The following is a 19,665-nucleotide window of genomic DNA, read 5'->3' on the forward strand; positions in this document are numbered from 1 at the left end:
CTACAAATTTATCTTTGATTATCCTTAGATATAGTGAAATTCGCTGTTTATTTATTTTATTACCAATAGGCCTAATTCTTCCTAAATATATTTACTCATTTTTATTCAACTATTTCTATTATTTATCTTTAGTGGAGTTTTTATTTTTTTTTGCCATACAACAGGCAGTCGTCATTTCCTTATATTTCTTTTGTATTTACTAAATTTATAATGGTCTTCAGACCATTTCAAAAACGGTTGGTTAATATATACTTACTTGAGTCGTCAAACAAAAACAGTCAAAGGTCAATTTGCAGTTCACTGACATAGTTAATTATTTTCTTTGTAAGGAAAAAACATACTCGATATTTGATATACGTATATACACTTTAATATCTGAATTTTATTTACAATCATAAAGTTGATTATCTACCGTAACTGATCGAAGCGCCTCTGTAAATACTATAAGTTAAGTAAAATATAATGTTAATTTTAATAAGCGCTGAGATTTTTACATTAAACTAACAATAATAACGGTTGGTTAATTATCCAACCGGATAAATAGTAATTGTATAATAGTTGAAAATTCGTTGGAATTTGAAAAAAACCATAGACTAATTTTAAGGCTCAATAACATATCGCACCTTTTCTGAAAAATCATGACGTCGACCGGTACCATTGTACGACGATGACTGTGAAATGTACTTAGTAGATCACCAGATTTAAAAGTAACAAAACGGGAAACGTGTACTATATATAAAAAATGGTACAGTCAATCCGTTTCGTTGGTACGGGTTAAATAATTTAAAGTTTTAAGCAGAACTACTGCTGCATTATACGGTTAGCCAGATAATCGTGTACTGTATCAACAGGATGAGGTAGTCACTCCACTACTCTGAGATCGCGGAGATGAATTTGGATGGAAGTCTCGTCTTGCTAGGCCATGTATTTTACGCCAAATCTGATCCAAGCCGTTTCGAAAGTCTCTCATCTTAGCGCCATAGATAATTGGGTTAATACACATATTTGATGTGTACATGAGAACAGTTATTTCGTGTCCAACGATAGTACTAAATTCGAAACATTGGCAGATGATATAAACCACATACAGCGTAAAGTTTGGTGAACTAGTGCAAATAAACCCAATTACCACGAAAAGCATTGTAAAAATCAGGTTTCTGTGCATGGAGATATGAGATGTGGAATTGCGTTTTTCCAACTTCTGCTTCGACTTTTTCTGCTCGTGTGAATTTTGTTCCTTCAGTTCCGGGTTCTGTGTTTGTTGGTAGCGGTTTTGTTGTAGCTGAAGACTCTTCCGAAATATGTCGTGTTTGCGCACCGTCCATATGACCACACCATAGCAGTAAATCATTATGGATGACGGCACGAAAAATAGTAACAAGAAGATACAAATACCAGAGACGTAGCTGACTGTACGATTTGGGTAATTATAGCGACACTCGCCTGGTGAATCTTCGTTTACTTCTGCGAGTATTCCAAGATGGAAAAGAATCAAAGTGCCCATAATGTAAGGTATCAAGTAAAACATTATGTAAAACAAGATAGATTTATTCTCCTCGCTTCTGAATCTATACCATATTGGATGCACAACTGCCAAGTACCGTTCAATTGTGATCACCACCAGGTTATATGTGGATGTTGATGCTATGATCCAAAACAGTGTTCGAGCTTTGCAGAAGACTGTTCCGTATTCGCCATCTGGTGCGTCTTGGTTGTAAAAGAACAGGAACGTACAGCAACCAAATAAATCTAAGAACGACTGCTGAACGATTAAGCCATGTAATAAAGACTTCTTATACATCTTTATGGAGACGAATACTAAAGTGACCAGAATATTAAGAAAGATTCCAATGCCTACGACGGTAAAACGTAACGCTACCAGCCATACTGGGTCGTGGTGATGATCTACTGGCATGGTGAAGTTGACGGATTCGTTTGACATGATTGAATCTGTGAATTATAAATTTAATCTTGCTATTAGACGGTTAAAGAAATAATTATTATAAATTATTATTATTCGACGGATACAAGACGGTTGCGACAGTCGTGACGCAAGAATACAATTTAAAGTGGAAGCATTTTTGGTTAGCTAAAGTTAAAGCAGACTTCCAAGTGTCCCGCTAATCGCAGGAGTTAACCGATATTTTGCGTGATCTCCCGCTTTTTTTAACGTTGGGACCTCTGTTACAGTCTAGTCCAACCATGGATTAAATAATTATTTAATCCATGGTAAAACTATCTGCTTCGTTACCTCAATATGATCTCAAATAGTACTGTTATCAAGGAAGAGGAAGAGTAATCTTCCCTGCTGTTACCAATTTTATAGAAATACAAAAGCCTGTAAAAAAAAATATCAATAATTACCCATTTCAGCTCAAGTTTCGTTTGAAATGTACGTGCATTTAACTCCAGTCACAATCATACACTGCTCAGTATATAAGGGGTAATAAATTATATTTGATTTTATAATGCGTTTGTACAAAGAAAAGTTTCCGTTAAGTGTTGTTGTTTTTGATTGGACTGTCAGGCATGTCTCTCCTAAAGTCACCGTTATTGTAAACTAGCCAGAAAAAGAAGCACGGAATGTATTATGTTTGATTGTATGAATGCGTTGATATAGTTTTCATCGAAAGTTATTTTATAATTGTCTTAGATTAGATTGGAATGTCACTGTTGCGGTTATGAGGCAAGGACAAAACATTATTGTATTTAATTTTGAAGAATTCTTTGTACAACAGCTTAAGTTTGCTTTGTTTTGCATTGGAATGTCATACAAACAGTTAACAAAGACAAAGCTCAGTGAATAGATATAATAGACAGACATATTTAAAGTGTACCCTATTGCAAAAGGGGATTTCCCTTTATTTTTCCGGTGTTTTTAGATTATACTATAATAATAACTTTAACTAATACAATTTAGGTTAACATAAAAGCGCTATGGTGATTACATCGCAAAACTTGTCATAAACTCTAATTAATGATGAACTCAATCCAGGGTTGCGGCGGCCCGTGGCACAGTCACGAGAGGCAAGATGTGGTTGGTTAATACCTATGCCTAATTCACACAGTCGATTTAGTATTTAAATAGACAATTATCATTGGATGTACAGTTTAATGAATAAATAAATATTAAAGTTTCATGTTTTTTTCTGTAAACATGTAAAAGTTGTTATGAATCTAGCATTCAGAACCGTGGCTGAAACTCATGTTTTAAAAACAAAGATAGTAATTGCATTTTTTAAATAACAATTTGACAATATTATTTAATGTAAATCTGCATTGTCTTTCAACGTTAAATAGTTCGCCCTATACTAAAATATTACATATGGCATTTTAATAATTATACAGTATGTCGCATTGCTAAGCACTCTATATCTGGTTTTATGACCAGTTATACTAGCATACGCGGGTACCACCTAACAACCCCCTCCCCCTTCCCCAAAATTTTAAAACATACACTGCGAAATATATAATTATAGAACATTAGTTCAGTAGCCTACAGCATCTGCATCTGCCGCGTATATTTACAGGTTATTCAGTCAAACAATAGACACACACCGTCTTCGTTTCTAGGACCAATCCATCCGCTACCAGGTAAAAGTTAAACAGTTGAAATGATATTTTGTGACGTATCGACAACACTAGATTCACCATTGGCGTCTCGCATTTTACGCCAAATTTCACGCACACCGTTTTTGAAATCTTCCATCTTTGCCCCGTATATTATTGGATTAACACACATATTAAGAGTGCCTATTAGTATTGTTATTCCGTTTTTAATCATAGCGCTGAAATCAAAGCAATGACAAATAGCGTATGTTAAGTACAAAATGAAATTTGGTGCTGTAGTGATAATGAAGGCAACAACAACAATTAGCATCGTGAATACAAGATTTCTTTTCACGGATACGTATTTTTTCCTACTAAGACCAGGAGCATGTTGTCGATTCTCTCGAGATCTTTGACGTAGGCCTATCTGAAACACGATTCGACAATAGCAGAATATCATAAAACACACCGGGAAGAAGAACACAAACACGAAAAGAAGTATTCCGGAAAGAAGACCGAATTCTTTGCTATACATAACACATTCACTCTTCTGTTGTTTATTCACCTCAGAAAGTACGACAAGATGGAAGGAGAGTAAAACACCGACAATGTAAGGAATCGTGTAGAAGAGCCTGGATCTTCCGCCAATGTTTCTGTTTCTGTACGTAATAGGATGTACCACTGCAATATATCGCTCAAATGTAATCATCACAAGATTGTAGATGGACGCAATTACTCCAAACCAATAAAGCGCTCGACCTTTGCAGAAGCCTCGTCCAGCTCTTGTTCCATCTGGTGCGTCCTGGTTGTAAAAGAACAGGAACATACAGCAAACAAATAGATCTAAAAACGACTGCTGAAATATTAAGCCATGTAGTAAAGACTTCTTGTACATCTTTATGTACAGGAAAACTACAATGACGCCAGTATTAAGCACAATTCCAATGCATATGAGTACAAAACGTAAAATTATCAGCCATCTTTCGTCATGCAGTTCTTCCGTTGCAGCAGTTCCAGGAGTGCCACTTGCAGTATCATTTTCGTCCATCATTAAATAGTCTAAAACAACCAATAGAAATACTGTTATTTGTAATATACACATTATAAATGACAATAGCACAAAAGACACATAAATCTAAACCTCTTTTAAACGCATCCTTCTTCTAATTTATATTTACACTACTTAATTATATCTCCTCATATTACTTACTTAAGGACTATGTCAATTATATTCAGTTGATCCACATTTTGTTCTAAAGCCCACCGATTCTCGGTACTGTATATTTCTCCAGTAGGCCTATCATATAGGAATATTTGGTAATACAACATCACATGTTTTTTTACATGTATCTCCTATATTAGACCATAACCAACCCTTCAAATACTGTAGCATGAGGAGATACAGCACTGAGAATCGTATACTAACTAACACACAGCAATCAACCAATATTCAACCCTAAAGCAAAGAGAGACCAACATTGTAACGGTCAAGGCAAAGTAAAACTTAAATCACTTTTAAATGAAATCAAGTCTAGCCCTACTCACCCATTGTTTCAACTTAACTCTGTGAGACACTGAGAGTGTATTGTTAACAGAAAATACAAGGAACTATCCACAGAATGTAATAATTTCAAGACAAGTGTTTTGAAACTATGTACGGTTTCCCCTAATTCCCCAGATTCAGCCAATTGACTAGCTTAATTAGTGAAGTTAGACAACTCACAAGTAACGAAGATACGCACAATAAAATTAACAGTTTTGTTTCTATTGAAGTTTCAATGAATATCTGGTTCTGGTGTGCTGCGCATTCGCAATTGGTGCTAACATCCAAGATAACATTAGCTATCTTCTTCAGTCGATTCTTGTACGGTGTTATGTCTAGTGACAATAAACTGCGTGGCTGTTTCATTTCGGGTGACTGTTAACAGACCCACACGAATGGCATTGTCCAGATATTAACCTACACCTATAAATAAATAACTAATAAGTTCGTATTTGAAAAATTAATGTAAAGTATAATAATAGTGGAATAAAGGTCGTAGTCAAGTATATATAGACATAATCGTAAATGCCAATTTACACAGACGAACGGCGGTAACGGTAATACAAATATAGAATCTATGTTATTCCTTATGACCATTTACACACAAGGGTTTCCGCTCAGGATAGATACAGATTCTACGTGGGACAAGCTACGCGGTTTTCCGCTTGCCGTTACCGCTCGTCTGTGTAAATTGGCCTAAATCGTGTGTCGTCTTTAGATAAACAGCATTCTTTCAAATTTAATTCTTTTATCAGTTTGTCTAGAGTGTTTTAATGTAACTGTCAAGCGAAGGTAACATTAGTATTTTAAATTTGTTTTCAATTTACTCCCTCATTTTTTTTCGAGCTTGCCAAGGTTAAAGTACAATAATTACAAAACTAAGATCTACACGATATTATAAACATTTTGTTTCTATTAAAGTTTCAATAATAATTCTGGTTTGTGTTCCGCCTAGGCCTATAAAGTTAGATGACCATATAAGGTATTGAACAATCATTATCAAACGATGTACGAAATTTGTTGTTATTTATTTCATTCATTTACCAGGATATAGATTTACAGTCAGCCGATTCTCGGTATCTTTTGTGCAATATCATAGTTATATACTGGCTTACTGATGGACATCAAACTTAAACTAAAACAAAAGTCAGGTTTAATTGTTTATAATGTTCAAATCAAGCTTGTTTCTATAAAGTTTCGAGTATTAATGTCAATATTGCGAACGCACCGACATATAATTTTAATACATAATAACCGATATTATTTGCTGTAATAAAAGAAAAATAAAAATATGATTTTACAAGAGATTCACTTTTAGGCCAAATTGATAGTGTTACAGTTCATACCCAATATACAGCAAAAGAAAATCGCCCTCTTATTCCTTTTATTACAAATTGCCAGCAGTTATAGAATAATAAGCTAAGCGTTATTTTATAAATTGAAAATTCATGACAACATTTTAGTGCCTTTTCAACAGCTCACATTCTCGCATTCTACGCCAAATTTCACGTACGCCGTTTTTGAAATCTTCCATCTTTGCCCCGTAGATTATTGGATTAACACACATATTACTAGTACTAAGCAGCACGGTTATTTCGTGCGCAATAATAGTGCTATAATCAAAACACTGACAAATAGCGTATGTTAAGTACAAAATGAAATTTGGTGCTGTAGTGATAATGAAGGCAACAACAACAATAAACATCGTAAACATTAGATTTTTGTTGACGGTGACGTATGGCGTTTTACCAAAACCACGAGCAGGCTGCTGATTATCTGATTGTCTACGTAACTTCAACAGAATTCGACAGTAACAACAGATCATAAAACCAGCTGGTAGGAAGAAAACAAAATGAAATATCAATATTCCGGTGGGAAGAACGGCTGCTTTGATATACATACATTCACCCTTCAGGTTTTCATTGGCATCGGCTATTATGACAACAGAAAAGCAGAGTAAGAACCCGATAATGTAAGGAATTGTGTAAAAAAAGAGCCTGGATCTTCCGCCAATTTTTCTGTTTCTGTACGTAATAGGATGTACCACTGCAATATAACGCTCAACAGTAATCATCACAAGATTGTAAATGGACGTAAATGCTCCAAACCAATAAAGCGCTCGACCTTTGCAAAAGACACGTCGTCCTGTTCCATCTGGTGCGTCCTGATTGTAAAAGAACAGGAACATACAGCAACCAAATAGATCTACTACCGACTGCTGAAATATTAAGCCATGTAGTAAAGACTTCTTGTACATCTTTATGTACAGGAAAACTAAAGTAACAATAATATTAAACACAATTCCAATGCCGATGACTCCAAAACGTAACGTTATCAGCCATTTGTCATCATGCAGTTCTTTTGTTGCAGTTCCAGAGGTGGTAGCAGTTTAATGTTTGTCCATCACTAAGTCTAAAACAACCATTTCATTAAGTCAAGTATGGTAAAAATATTATAGAGGTGGAACATCACAATTATGAACTTTTCTCCTTATACAGTGATTGCACTTATGGCCAATTCAATTTGATAAATAGTATATTATTTTTAAAAAAAATAAATAGGTGGAACCGATATTTAAACGAGGTTTTATTCCATCAGTGAAAAGTAAAATATTTGGGGCCGCTTCTTTTAATTCTGGTATATTTCATCATTTTTATAATTTCAAATTAATTAATTAATATCAGTGCCTATGTCATCACCGGGCGATCTAGAATTTATTCTGTGCATGTTTAAAAAAAATATATAATATATATATATATACTATAGTATTCAATTTACTTACCCACTTTTTATAAATGACCTACAATATTTATGTGCACAAACTTTGTTTACACGCCAGGTAGAAACGAACAGTGAATAGATATTCAAGTGAAGGTACAATACACTCTGGCCCGTGTTTTGAAATTACTGTTTAGTGAAACCTGTATTTATTAAGCCAAAGTATACTTTTAAATAACATTATTGTAACTAGACTTAGTTTCAGTCAAAATGAACTTAGTTACAACATTAACACGATGATAGTCATTTAAGTAGTTTGGTATTTATCCAGTTTTCCACTCTAGCCGATTTATTCACATGCGAATCGAAAGCGTTGATGTGAATTTTGTAATAATTCTGGGTTGTATTCCGCTTAGGCCTATATTATAACACCTAGGTGACCATATATTAAATAAGGTATATTGAGCACTATTATCAAACAAAGTACAACGACACCTGTTAGCGTCTATTTATTTCATTCATTACCGGGATAGATTAGATTTACATTCAGCTGATTCCCGGTATTTTGCACAGTTATAGGATTACTGGCTTACTGATGGCCATCAATGTAACTAGGTGATTCTACTATAGAGTGAGGCTAAATTAGTTATATTGTACTTATTTCTACATCAATGGACCAAAACGATAGAAACCTCTATAATACTTCTACAATAATGAGTTTACGATATAATAAATAAAATGTTGAAGATGAAAAACTGCGATAACTGTGTTACAGTTCATGCCCAATATACAGTAGGCCTACAGTAAAGAAAATCGCCCTCTTATTCCTTTTTGATTACAAATTATCAGCAGTTATAGAATAAGCTAAACGTTAAAATAGAAAATTCATGGTGGATGCTGGTGAATATGTCGAGATTTTCTACGTAGCTTACACAGAATTCGCCAGTAGCAAAAGATCATAAAGCCAGCCGGGATGAGGTACGTTAGAAGAAAAATAACTATTGTTGTAGGAACAACTGCTACTTTGCTGTACATACAAGAAAATCGCCCTCTTATTCCTTTTTGATTACAAATTATCAGCAGTTATAGAATAAGCTAAACGTTAAAATAGAAAATTCATGACAGCATTTTAGTGCCTTTTCCACAGCTCACATTCTCGCATTCTACGCCAAATTTCACGTACGCCGTTTTTGAAATCTTCCATCTTTACTCCATAGATTATTGGATTAACACACATATTACAAGTGGCAATCAATACGGTTATTTCGTGCGCAATAATAGTGCTAAAATCATAACACTGACAGATAGCGTATGTTAAGTACAAAATGGAATTTGGTGATGTCGTGGTAATGAAGGCAATAACAACAATAAACATCGTAAACATAAGACGTTTGTTCACGGTGACGTGTGGCTGTTTACCACGAGCATCCTGGTGAATATGTCGAGATTTTCTACGTAGCTTACACAGAATTCGCCAGTAGCAAAAGATCATAAAGCCAGCCGGGATGAGGTACGTTAGAAGAAAAATAACTATTGTTGTAGGAACAACTGCTACTTTGCTGTACATACATTCACCCTTCAACTTTGTATTAACATCAGCAATTACAGCAAGGTGGAAGGAGAGTAAAACCCCGATAATGTAAGGAATCGTGTAAAAGAGCCTGGATCTTCTGCCAATGTTTCTGTTTCTGTACGTAATAGGATGTACCACTGCAATATATCGCTCAAATGTAATAATCACAAGATTGTAAGTTGACGTAAACGCAAGAAACCAGTTGATCGCTCGAGCTTTGCAGAAGACACGTCCTCCTGTTCCATCCGGTGCGTCTTGGTTGTACAAGAGCAGGAACATACAGCAGGCGAGTAAATCCACAATAGACTGCTGAACGATTAAACCGTGTAGTAAAGACTTCTTATACATCTTTATGTACAGGAAAACTACAATAACAGCACCATTAAGCACGATTCCAATGCCTACGACAATAAATCGTAATGTTATCAGCCACGATTGATCTCGTGGAGGTTCTAGTACCACCAGTGGATCGTTGGTAGTTGACGAATTCGTTTCATTCATGATGGAAAATTGTATACGTACTTATGCTATAATTAATAGTGTCCTGTAAAAGCGTACTTTACAGCTCCTTCTCGATGATTGATTAATGTTTAAATAAAAACAATAAACGTAACATACATACATACTGTTGTTGTCAGTATCATAAAATATTCAAACACGTGTTTTTAGCATTATGAACAAGTAGGCAATAATAGTTCATTAAGTCAAGTATGGTAAAAATATTATAGAGACCATCACAATTGTGAACTTTTCTTCATATAGGCCTACAGTGATTGCACTTATAGCTCATTTAATTTGATAGATAGTATATTATTTAAAAATGAATAGGTGGAACCGATATTTAAACGAGGTTTTATTCCATCAGTGAAAAGTAACATATCTGGGGCTGCTTCTTCTCATTCTGGCATATTTCATCTTTATTAATTAATTAATATCAGTGCCTATATCATCACCGGACGGTCTAGATTTTATTCTGTGCATGTTTTAAAAATATATAGTATTCAATTTACTTACCCACTTTTTATAAATGACCTACAATATTTAAGTGAACAAACTTAGCTTGTTTCACGCCAGGTATAAACGAACAGTGAATGGCTATTCTATCAAGTGAAGCTACAGTACACTCTGGCCCGTGTTTTGAAATTATTGTTGTAGTGAAACCTGTATTTATTAAGCCAAAGTATACTTTTAAATAACATTATTGTAACTAGACTTAGTTTCAGTCAAAATGAACTTAGTTACAACATTAACACGATGATAGTCATTTAAGTAGTTTGGTATTTATCCAGTTTTCCACTCTAGCCGATTTATTCACACGCGAATCGAAAGCGTTGATGTGAATTTTGTAATAATTCTGGGTTGTATTCCGCTTAGGCCTATATTATAACACCTAGGTGACCATTATATTAAATAAGGTATATTGAGTACAACGACACCTGTTGTTAGCGTCTATTTATTTCATTCATTACCGGGATAGATTAGATTTACATTCAGCTGATTCCCGGTATTTTGCACAGTTATAGGATTACTGGCTTACTGATGGCCATCAATGTAACTAGGTGATTCTACTATAGAGTGAGGCTAAATTGTACTTATTTCTACATCAATGGACCAAAACGATAGAAACCTCTATAATACTTCTACAATAATGAGTTTACGATATAATAAATAAAATGTTGAAGATGAAAAACTGCGATAACTGTGTTACAGTTCATGCCCAATATACAATAGGCCTACAGTAAAGAAAATCGCCCTCTTATTCCTTTTTGATTACAAATTATCAGCAGTTATAGAATAAGCTAAACGTTAAAATAGAAAATTCATGACAGCATTTTAGTGCCTTTTCCACAGCTCACATTCTCGCATTCTACGCCAAATTTCACGTACGCCGTTTTTGAAATCTTCCATCTTTACTCCATAGATTATTGGATTAACACACATATTACAAGTGGCAATCAATACGGTTATTTCGTGCGCAATAATAGTGCTAAAATCATAACACTGACAGATAGCGTATGTTAAGTACAAAATGGAATTTGGTGATGTCGTGGTAATGAAGGCAATAACAACAATAAACATCGTAAACATAAGACGTTTGTTCACGGTGACGTGTGGCTGTTTACCACGAGCATCCTGGTGAATATGTCGAGATTTTCTACGTAACTTACACAGAATTCGCCAGTAGCAAAAGATCATAAAGCCAGCCGGGATGAGGTACGTTAGAAGAAAAATAACTATTGTTGTAGGAACAACTGCTACTTTGCTGTACATACATTCACCCTTCAACTTTGTATTAACATCAGCAATTACAGCAAGATGGAAGGAGAGTAAAACCCCGATAATGTAAGGAATCGTGTAAAAGAGCCTGGATCTTCTGCCAATGTTTCTGTTTCTGTACGTAATAGGATGTACCACTGCAATATATCGCTCAAATGTAATAATCACAAGATTGTAAGTTGACGTAAACGCAAGAAACCAGTTGATCGCTCGAGCTTTGCAGAAGACACGTCCTCCTGTTCCATCTGGTGCGTCTTGGTTGTACAAGAGCAGGAACATACAGCAGGCGAGTAAATCCACAATAGACTGCTGAACGATTAAACCGTGTAGTAAAGACTTCTTATACATCTTTATGTACAGGAAAACTACAATAACAGCACCATTAAGCACGATTCCAATGCCTACGACAATAAATCGTAATGTTATCAGCCACGATTGATCTCGTGGAGGTTCTAGTACCACCAGTGAATCGTTGGTAGTTGACGAATTCGTTTCATTCATGATGGAAAATTGTATACGTACTTATGCTATAATTAATAGTGTCTTGTAATGAAGCGTACTTTACAGCTCCTTCTCGATGATTGATTAATGTTTAATTAATTATTTTCTATAAACGTAACATACATACTGTTGTTGTCACGGTAGCATAAAATATTCAAACACGTGTTTTTAGCATTATAAACAAGTAGGCAATAATAGTGTCTATGATTAATTTAATGTGTAACAGTGTATTGTTGTTTACATTATGTATTTAATTAATGCCATCCTACGCAATCAAAGTATGTTGTCGATGACGTGGTAAACCTCATATTCCCTGCCTCCCACCACCGGAACCGGACCAAATGCAGTGACATATGTGTAGATTGTTCTGAATTGTTGTTTTGGCAAGATAGTATATATTGGCCTAAAAATAGAATCTTCTCTTTTACACTTCTTTTGTAGATTATTAGTTTCTCATAAATTAAACTTGTTCTCTTCGTGGGTACTGTTGTCACATTTTCTCCTATATTCATTGTAGGCCTTTCTCAACAATTTTAACAGCTCGGAAATAATGCTGGCTTTCAAGACCTAGGGCTACACGATAGAAGTCATGGCAATAGTAGGCGCATGTGAAGTATCCACAGCTGTATCTCGCATTCTACGCCAAATTTCACGTACGCCGTTTTTGAAATCTTCCATCTTTGCTCCATAGATTATTGGATTAACACACATATTACAAGTGGCAATCAGTACGGTTATTTCGTGCGCAATAATAGTGCTAAAATCAAAACACTGACAAATAGCGTATGTTAAGTACAAAATGGAATGTGGTGATGTCGTGATAATGAAGGCAACGACAACAATGAACATCGTAAACATTAGACGTTTGTTCACGGTAACGTATGGCTGTTTACCACGAGCATCCTGGTGAATATGTCGAGATTTTCTACGTAACTTACACAGAATTCGCCAGTAGCAAAAGATCATAAAGCCAGCCGGGATGAGGTACGCAAGAAGAAAAATAACTATTGTTGTAGGAACAACTGCTACTTTGCTGTACATACATTCACCCTTCAACTTTGTATTAACATCAGCAATTACAGCAAGATGGGAGGAGAGTAAAACCCCGATAATGTAAGGAATCGTGTAAAAGAGCCTGGATCTTCTGCCAATGTTTCTGTTTCTGTACGTAATAGGATGTACCACTGCAATATATCGCTCAACAGTAATCATCACAAGATTGTAAATGGACGCAAATGCTAGAAACCAATAAAGCGCTCGAGCTTTGCAGAAGACACGTCCTCCTGTTCCATCTGGTGCGTCCTGGTTGTAAAAGAACAGGAACATACAGCAAACAAATAGATCTAAAAATGACTGCTGAACGATTAAACCGTGTAGTAAAGACTTCTTGTACATTTGTATGTACAGGAAAACTACAATAACAGCACCATTAAGCACGATTCCAATGCTTACGACAATACATCGTAATGTTATCAGCCACGATTGATCTCGTGGAGCTTCTAGTACCACCAGTGAATCGTTGGTAGTTGACGAATTCGTTTCATTCATGATGGAGAATTGTATACTTGCTATAATTAATAGTGTCTTGTGATGAAGCGTACTTTACAGTTCCTTCTCGATGATTGATTAATGTTAATGAATTATTTTCAATAAACGTAACATCATAACGTTGTTGTCAGTAGCATAAAATATTCATATTCAAACACGTGTTTTTAGCATTATAAACAAGTAAGCAATATAGTGTCTATGAATAATTTATTGCGTAACTGTAGTGTACTGTTGTTTACATTATGTATTTAATTAATGCCATCTTACACAATCAAAGTAATGTGGTTGCATTTGGTATCGAAAGGACTGTTGTCGATGACGTGGTAAACCTCATCTTCCCTGGCTCCCACCACCGGAACCGGATTAAATGCAGTGACATATATTGTGTAGATTGTTCTGAATGGTTCTTTTGGCAAGATAGTATATATTGGCCTAAAAATAGAATCTTCTCTTTTATACTTCTTTTGTAGATTAATAGTTTCTCATAAATTAAACTTGTTCTCTTCGTGGGTACTGTTGTCTTACATTTTCGCCTATATTCATCGTAGGCCTATTTTCTTAGCCATATTTTTAACAACTCGGAAATAATGTTGGCTTTCAAGACCTAGGGCTACACGATAGAAGTCATGGCAGTAGTTTGTGAAGTATCCACAGCTGTATCTCGCATTCTACGCCAAATTTCACGTACACCGTTTTTGAAATCTTCCATCTTTGCTCCATAGATTATTGGATTAACACACATATTACAAGTGCTAATCAGTACTGTTATTTCGTGCGCAATAATATTACTAAAATCGAAGCACCGGCAGATATTGTAAATTAGGTACATAATAGTGTTTGGCGATATTGTGATGATGAAAGCAACAACAACTATTAGCATCGTCAACACAAGATTTGTTTTCACAGCGACTTGCGGTCGTCGTTTCCTAAAACCAGGAGCGTTGTGCTTCTTCTCCCGAGATCGTTTTCGTATCCGGAACAGGATCCGACAATAGCAGAATATCATAAAACTAGCCGGGAAGAAGTATATTAGAATAAACATCATTGTTCCTGAAAGAAGACTAGGTACATACATGCACTCACCCTTCAGCTCTTTGTTGACATCAGCAATTATAACAAAGTGGAAGGTAAGTAAAAACCCGATAATGTAAGGAATCATGTAAAAGATATTGGATCTTCTGCCAATGTTTCTGTTTCTGTACGTAATAGGATGTACCACTGCAATATATCGCTCAAATGTAATAATCACAAGATTGTAAGTTGACGAAAACGCTAGAAACCAATAGAGCGCTCGAACTTTGCAGAAGACACGTCCTCTTGTTCCATCTGGTGCGTCCTGATTGTAAAAGAACAGGAACATACAGCAACCAAATAGATCTACTACCGACTGCTGAAATATTAAGCCATGTAGTAAAGACTTCTTGTACATCTTTATGTACAGGAAAACTAAAGTAACAATAATATTAAACACAATCCCAATGCCTATGACTGCAAAACGTAACGTTATCAGCCACGATTGGTCTAGTTCCTCTGTTGACAAAATCGTTTCATTCATAATGACAGTACGTTTGCTATTTGGTTCGTCTATTGAGCAATGTTTTGCTCTATCGTCGGAAACTTCAATACTCGAGGTTTTATAATATCTGACGATGTTATTGGTAATTGTACATACTTCTTTAGGCTATAGTAGTTCCTGTTATTACATTTTCTAATTTTGCAATTTGTGCTTTAATATCAATAATTGAGTTTGATTGCAAATAAACAAATATACTGACAATAAACATATGTGCTTTAGAATAATGGTGTTTGATTTGTGGATAATTTATACAGTAGTTTATGGATGATATGGTGTCGTGTTTTCAATTATGCTTCGGGGTATGATTATGAACTGGTGACGCGCCGTGGTAAGTAAGCTGTACTTACGGCAGATGATATAATTTATACTACTAAATTTAAATTGTATATTTGTTCCATATATTATTAGATAAAACATTTATATAATCTATCTCAGTATCAAAAATGACATTCTCCGGAACATTGAAGTTATTCCATATTTTAAAAACACAATATGCCTAACAGTATTAATATAATAATAGCCTACATACGCGTATGTCCTATAATTAATGTAGGCTATTAGCCGTTATGAATTTCTGAGAATTATCCGGTTTCTGAAAATGAATCAGCAGACAGAATTTACAATTAAATTAGGATAGTTAGTATCAGAACCTTTAACATTATAGAAATCAATGTTGAAATTATATAGAAATAAGTATACCTAAATTACTACAGTATAGAAATAGCCTTTAGTAGAAGCTTTATTATTTGTAGAAATTAATATTAACCTATTTCGGTCTATAGACATTTTGGAAAGAGGCTGAGTTACAATTTGCATATAAAATGAATTAATATTTGTTTAATAGTCGTAGAAGTATATTATATTCACTATAATATCTATATGAGCTGTGTAACTGATGACAAATTATTCAGACTGTTATATCTGAGATTGTTGTCTCAGGTTTAGTACTATTATACATTGCCATGGATAATCATATGTTTTGTTATTAAACCAGGGTAGAGAAAAGCATTAGGCGCAGGAGCCCCGGATAGCGTTACGTTTGAAAACCCCAAAAAGTGAGGTTTTCAACCATTAGCGGCATGACTGATGTGAGTGATTAATGTGTTTTACGGACGGTTTCAAGGACTATCCTACCAGTGGGCTGTTCACTGGTCAAATGATTGACACTTTGTATCACCGTTTGTAACTGGAGCTGTGACGACCTTTGTAACTGGAGCTGTGACGACCTTGCAAGAATACTAGGCCAGAATTTTTTATTGAAAAGTGCCTTGGTATTAACATGGAGATGGAAACAAATTTTTCTATCTTTCTTTCTAAAATAAATGGTCACTACAGTTTCAAACTAGGCTTAGTCCACCAATTAATTAAGAATTGAAACCTAAATTAAAATTGTTGGTATTCTTTGGCCGTTGTTTGATTAATTACATCTTCATGCCATGTTTTTTTTTCTAATGATTTGGCGATACGCTCCTATTAGGCCTACTAGCAGAGGGTTCGATGAGTTTTGAAAAGTTATGAAAATGTGGTCTAACATATAGCAATTCAGTTTTTAAGGCCCTTCTTCCATGTCCGAGCCTTTGGAAATATTAAAAAGTTATATTAATATAATATTCTGTGTTTTCATGTTTTAAGAAATTGTATATCATTTCAGATGTTTCGCGCTGCGTTTTTATTTGTTTCGCGCTTCGTCTTGTTGGCAAAAGTAACTCTTGACTTCCGCTCGAGCTTTCTCCGTACATACCGATAATTAATATGCTTATTCATTTCATTTTTTTGTACATTATTAAAGAAAATAGCATACAGAACCCCATACGGAACATACCCTGCTCTGAGAAAACACTTGTGGGCGATTCTCCGAATACGGCATGATGGAATAGCTTTTGGAGTAAATCGAAACGTCGAGCAACTCAACAGTTCTTTTCAGAACTAATAGGCAAACTTATATCAACAAATATGTAACTTGTTTAGCACGTTTAAAATGGATAGCAAAACATATTCAAAATAAAAAACCTGAATTATTTCAAACAGACAGCACATTAGTTCAAACGCCGTAGCACAATAGATAGCACAATCAAATGGATATAACTGTACTGTACATTCTATGCAGATTATCGGGTAGCACATTCTTTCAAATGGATAGCACATTCTTTCAAATGGACAGCACATTCTTTCAAATGGATAGCACATTATTTCAAATGGATAGCACATTGAGTAGCACAATCAAATGGATATAGTACTGTACATTATTCTATAAGGATTATCGGGTAGCACATTCTTTCAAATGGATAGCACATTATTTCAAATGGATAGCACATTGGGTAGCACAATCAAATGGATATAGTACTGTACATTATTCTATAAGGATTATCGGGTAGCACATTATTTCAAATGGATAGCACATTAGGTAGCACAATCAAATGGATATAATTGTACTGTACATTATTCTTTACGGATTATCGTGTAGCACATTCTTTCAAATGGATAGTACATTATTTCAAATGGATAGCATGGATTGGGTAGCACAATCAAATTGAGCACATTGGGTAACACATTGCATCAAATGGGAGCCTACTGTACAGTTATTCTATTAAATTGAATTGAATTGAAATATATATTTATACTGGGTAACCTCTTCAGTCAAATACTGGTCTCCCAGAGGGCCCAGTTATGATCAGTGGCTGTGATGTACTAATACACCGGGGTAACCCCCTACTCGTCTCGAAAGATGTACTAGGTTCTTTAAAGTGCACACGAGCTAGATGTGTATTCTATTATCGGGTGTAGTACATTAACATTGAGAGGACATAAGATGGACACCATAATTTATTATTAAGGAGCGAAACAGCCAATCCTTATTGAAGGGACACTCCTATAAAGGGGACATTAAGGGGACGGGGAACATTTAAGCTCAGTGCCAATGTTCACTCAATATTTTTTCCATCACAAAATAACAAAAAACACGAAATAAATATATCCATTTATCGTTATTAAATAAAAATGGATATCATAATAATTATGATACTTTGTCTGTCTTGAAAGTTTTCATTGGTGAAACGTTGTCTGCTACATTTTAAATTTCCGAGTCCAGATCAGTATTGGTATTAGTTTTTTCCTGCGAAACCTCTATGAAGAGGACAAGTTTTTTTAGGAAGTGTTCCAGGGGCAGTAGAACCCCTATTAAGGGGACACTTTCAGAAAAAAGGTTCTACTGTATTTTTAACGGAGGATATCACAAAACAGTACAGTGTTTAAAAAGAATTATTTCATTTCAATCTTTTTTAAAACAGAAATAGGTCTGTTTTGAATGGTTTTTGTTTTTTATTTGTTCTTTTCCCGTGTGTTACTTGGCAATACAGAGATATATTAGAAAGACAATTTTGGCGGGATTTGCATTGTCGCCCCTGAAACTTGTGACCTGAACTGAAGAATATGGTATGTTGTTAGTGCTGAATTCTGTAAATTTTGTGTCATATCAACTGAGAATTTGTATCATTTCTGTAGGCCCAACAGTAAACATCATCGTTTAGGGCCGCCAATATAATTGGCTATTTTTTCAATCACATTGTCAGAAAATGAAATTCTTAATGAAATATTACATGTAAAACCAAATATAAATATATGTGATGTGAATATAACAATGGAGAAACTTTCATGGAGAAATAACTTACTTATTTATAACTAACTTATTTTTTCGTGATATAACTAATGAAACAATGTTTAGAAAATGATATCATCTAAGTGATGTTTTAGATATAACGTTTAACTTTTTTTTTTATTCTCCATACATTCAATTATTTTCATATAGTTCTTGTATAACACCATATCAAGTAGTACAGTAGTAGAAATTATTGTAGGGTTTTCTTATTATTCAGTCAATTCAGTGTTTCTATACAGAAAAGAGTAGTCAGTGGCCTTAACATCAATTAATTGTATAATTTGCACCCAAGGTCGAATAGCAAGAAACTAAGGTCCAGTTACATTGTTGTTCATTGGTCAATAGGAAATGAACAGCACACTTATGGGTGGTGACAAAGTTTAGTTATTGATAAATTGTCCTTGGGAAAAACACATTAGTTGGGCTGACCATGGGCTGACAGAGTTAACGACTTCGTAACGCTATCCGGGGCTCCTGCACCTATTACTCTTCCCAGTTGTTTTAGACAATATTTTTTCTATTGTTCAATCTCAATACGTCAATCACGGCCTTGAATAATCATGCTGCTAAACTCAACGTATATATTCTGCAGTTTACATATTGCTGTGGAAAGGTATATATTTTTGTTATTAAAAACAAATTAATTAGGGTCTATAAATCTGTAGAGGCCTACAAGACATAATCTCTAGCTTTTGATAAAAATGTGATGCTGTTACACACATTTT

At 34.8% G+C, this 19,665-nt stretch overlaps 4 protein-coding genes across 4 annotated transcripts; all 4 read right to left on the reverse strand.

The window, feature by feature from the left end:
- Positions 1-434: 434 nt before the first annotated feature.
- LOC144853486 (uncharacterized) lies at positions 435-2,686 on the reverse strand. Its single transcript, XM_078711183.1, has 2 exons — positions 2,365-2,686; positions 435-1,950 (listed from the first exon to the last, which is right to left on the reverse strand). Exons 1-2 carry the CDS (start codon positions 2,366-2,368, stop codon positions 845-847), a joined length of 1,110 nt encoding a protein of 369 aa, XP_078567309.1. The 5' UTR covers positions 2,369-2,686; the 3' UTR covers positions 435-844.
- Positions 2,687-8,783: 6,097 nt separating this feature from the next.
- LOC144851904 (neuropeptide Y receptor type 6-like) lies at positions 8,784-9,884 on the reverse strand. The gene has a single exon (XM_078709565.1). The coding sequence runs from the start codon at positions 9,882-9,884 to the stop codon at positions 8,940-8,942; it is 945 nt and encodes a 314-aa protein (XP_078565691.1). The 3' UTR covers positions 8,784-8,939.
- Positions 9,885-12,728: 2,844 nt separating this feature from the next.
- On the reverse strand, positions 12,729-13,709 carry LOC144851913 (neuropeptide Y receptor type 6-like). The gene has a single exon (XM_078709577.1). It carries the CDS (start codon positions 13,707-13,709, stop codon positions 12,735-12,737), a length of 975 nt encoding a protein of 324 aa, XP_078565703.1. The 3' UTR covers positions 12,729-12,734.
- A 610-nt stretch (positions 13,710-14,319) lies between these two features.
- Positions 14,320-15,264, reverse strand: LOC144851920 (C-X-C chemokine receptor type 4-like). Its single transcript, XM_078709581.1, has one exon. The coding sequence runs from the start codon at positions 15,262-15,264 to the stop codon at positions 14,320-14,322; it is 945 nt and encodes a 314-aa protein (XP_078565707.1).
- Between the last annotated feature and the right edge of the window lie 4,401 nt (positions 15,265-19,665).

Source organism: Antedon bifida, chromosome 1 (assembly GCF_963402885.1).
Source record: "Antedon bifida chromosome 1, ecAntBifi1.1, whole genome shotgun sequence".
Classification (NCBI taxonomy): domain Eukaryota; kingdom Metazoa; phylum Echinodermata; class Crinoidea; order Comatulida; family Antedonidae; genus Antedon; species Antedon bifida.

Excerpts from the sequence above, each read along its gene's own strand:
- LOC144851904 (XM_078709565.1), bottom strand. The coding sequence starts at position 9,884 with ATGAATGAAACGAATTCGTCAACTACCAACGATCCACTGGTGGTACTA.
- LOC144851913 (XM_078709577.1), bottom strand. The coding sequence starts at position 13,709 with ATGAATGAAACGAATTCGTCAACTACCAACGATTCACTGGTGGTACTA.
- LOC144851920 (XM_078709581.1), bottom strand. The coding sequence starts at position 15,264 with ATGAATGAAACGATTTTGTCAACAGAGGAACTAGACCAATCGTGGCTG.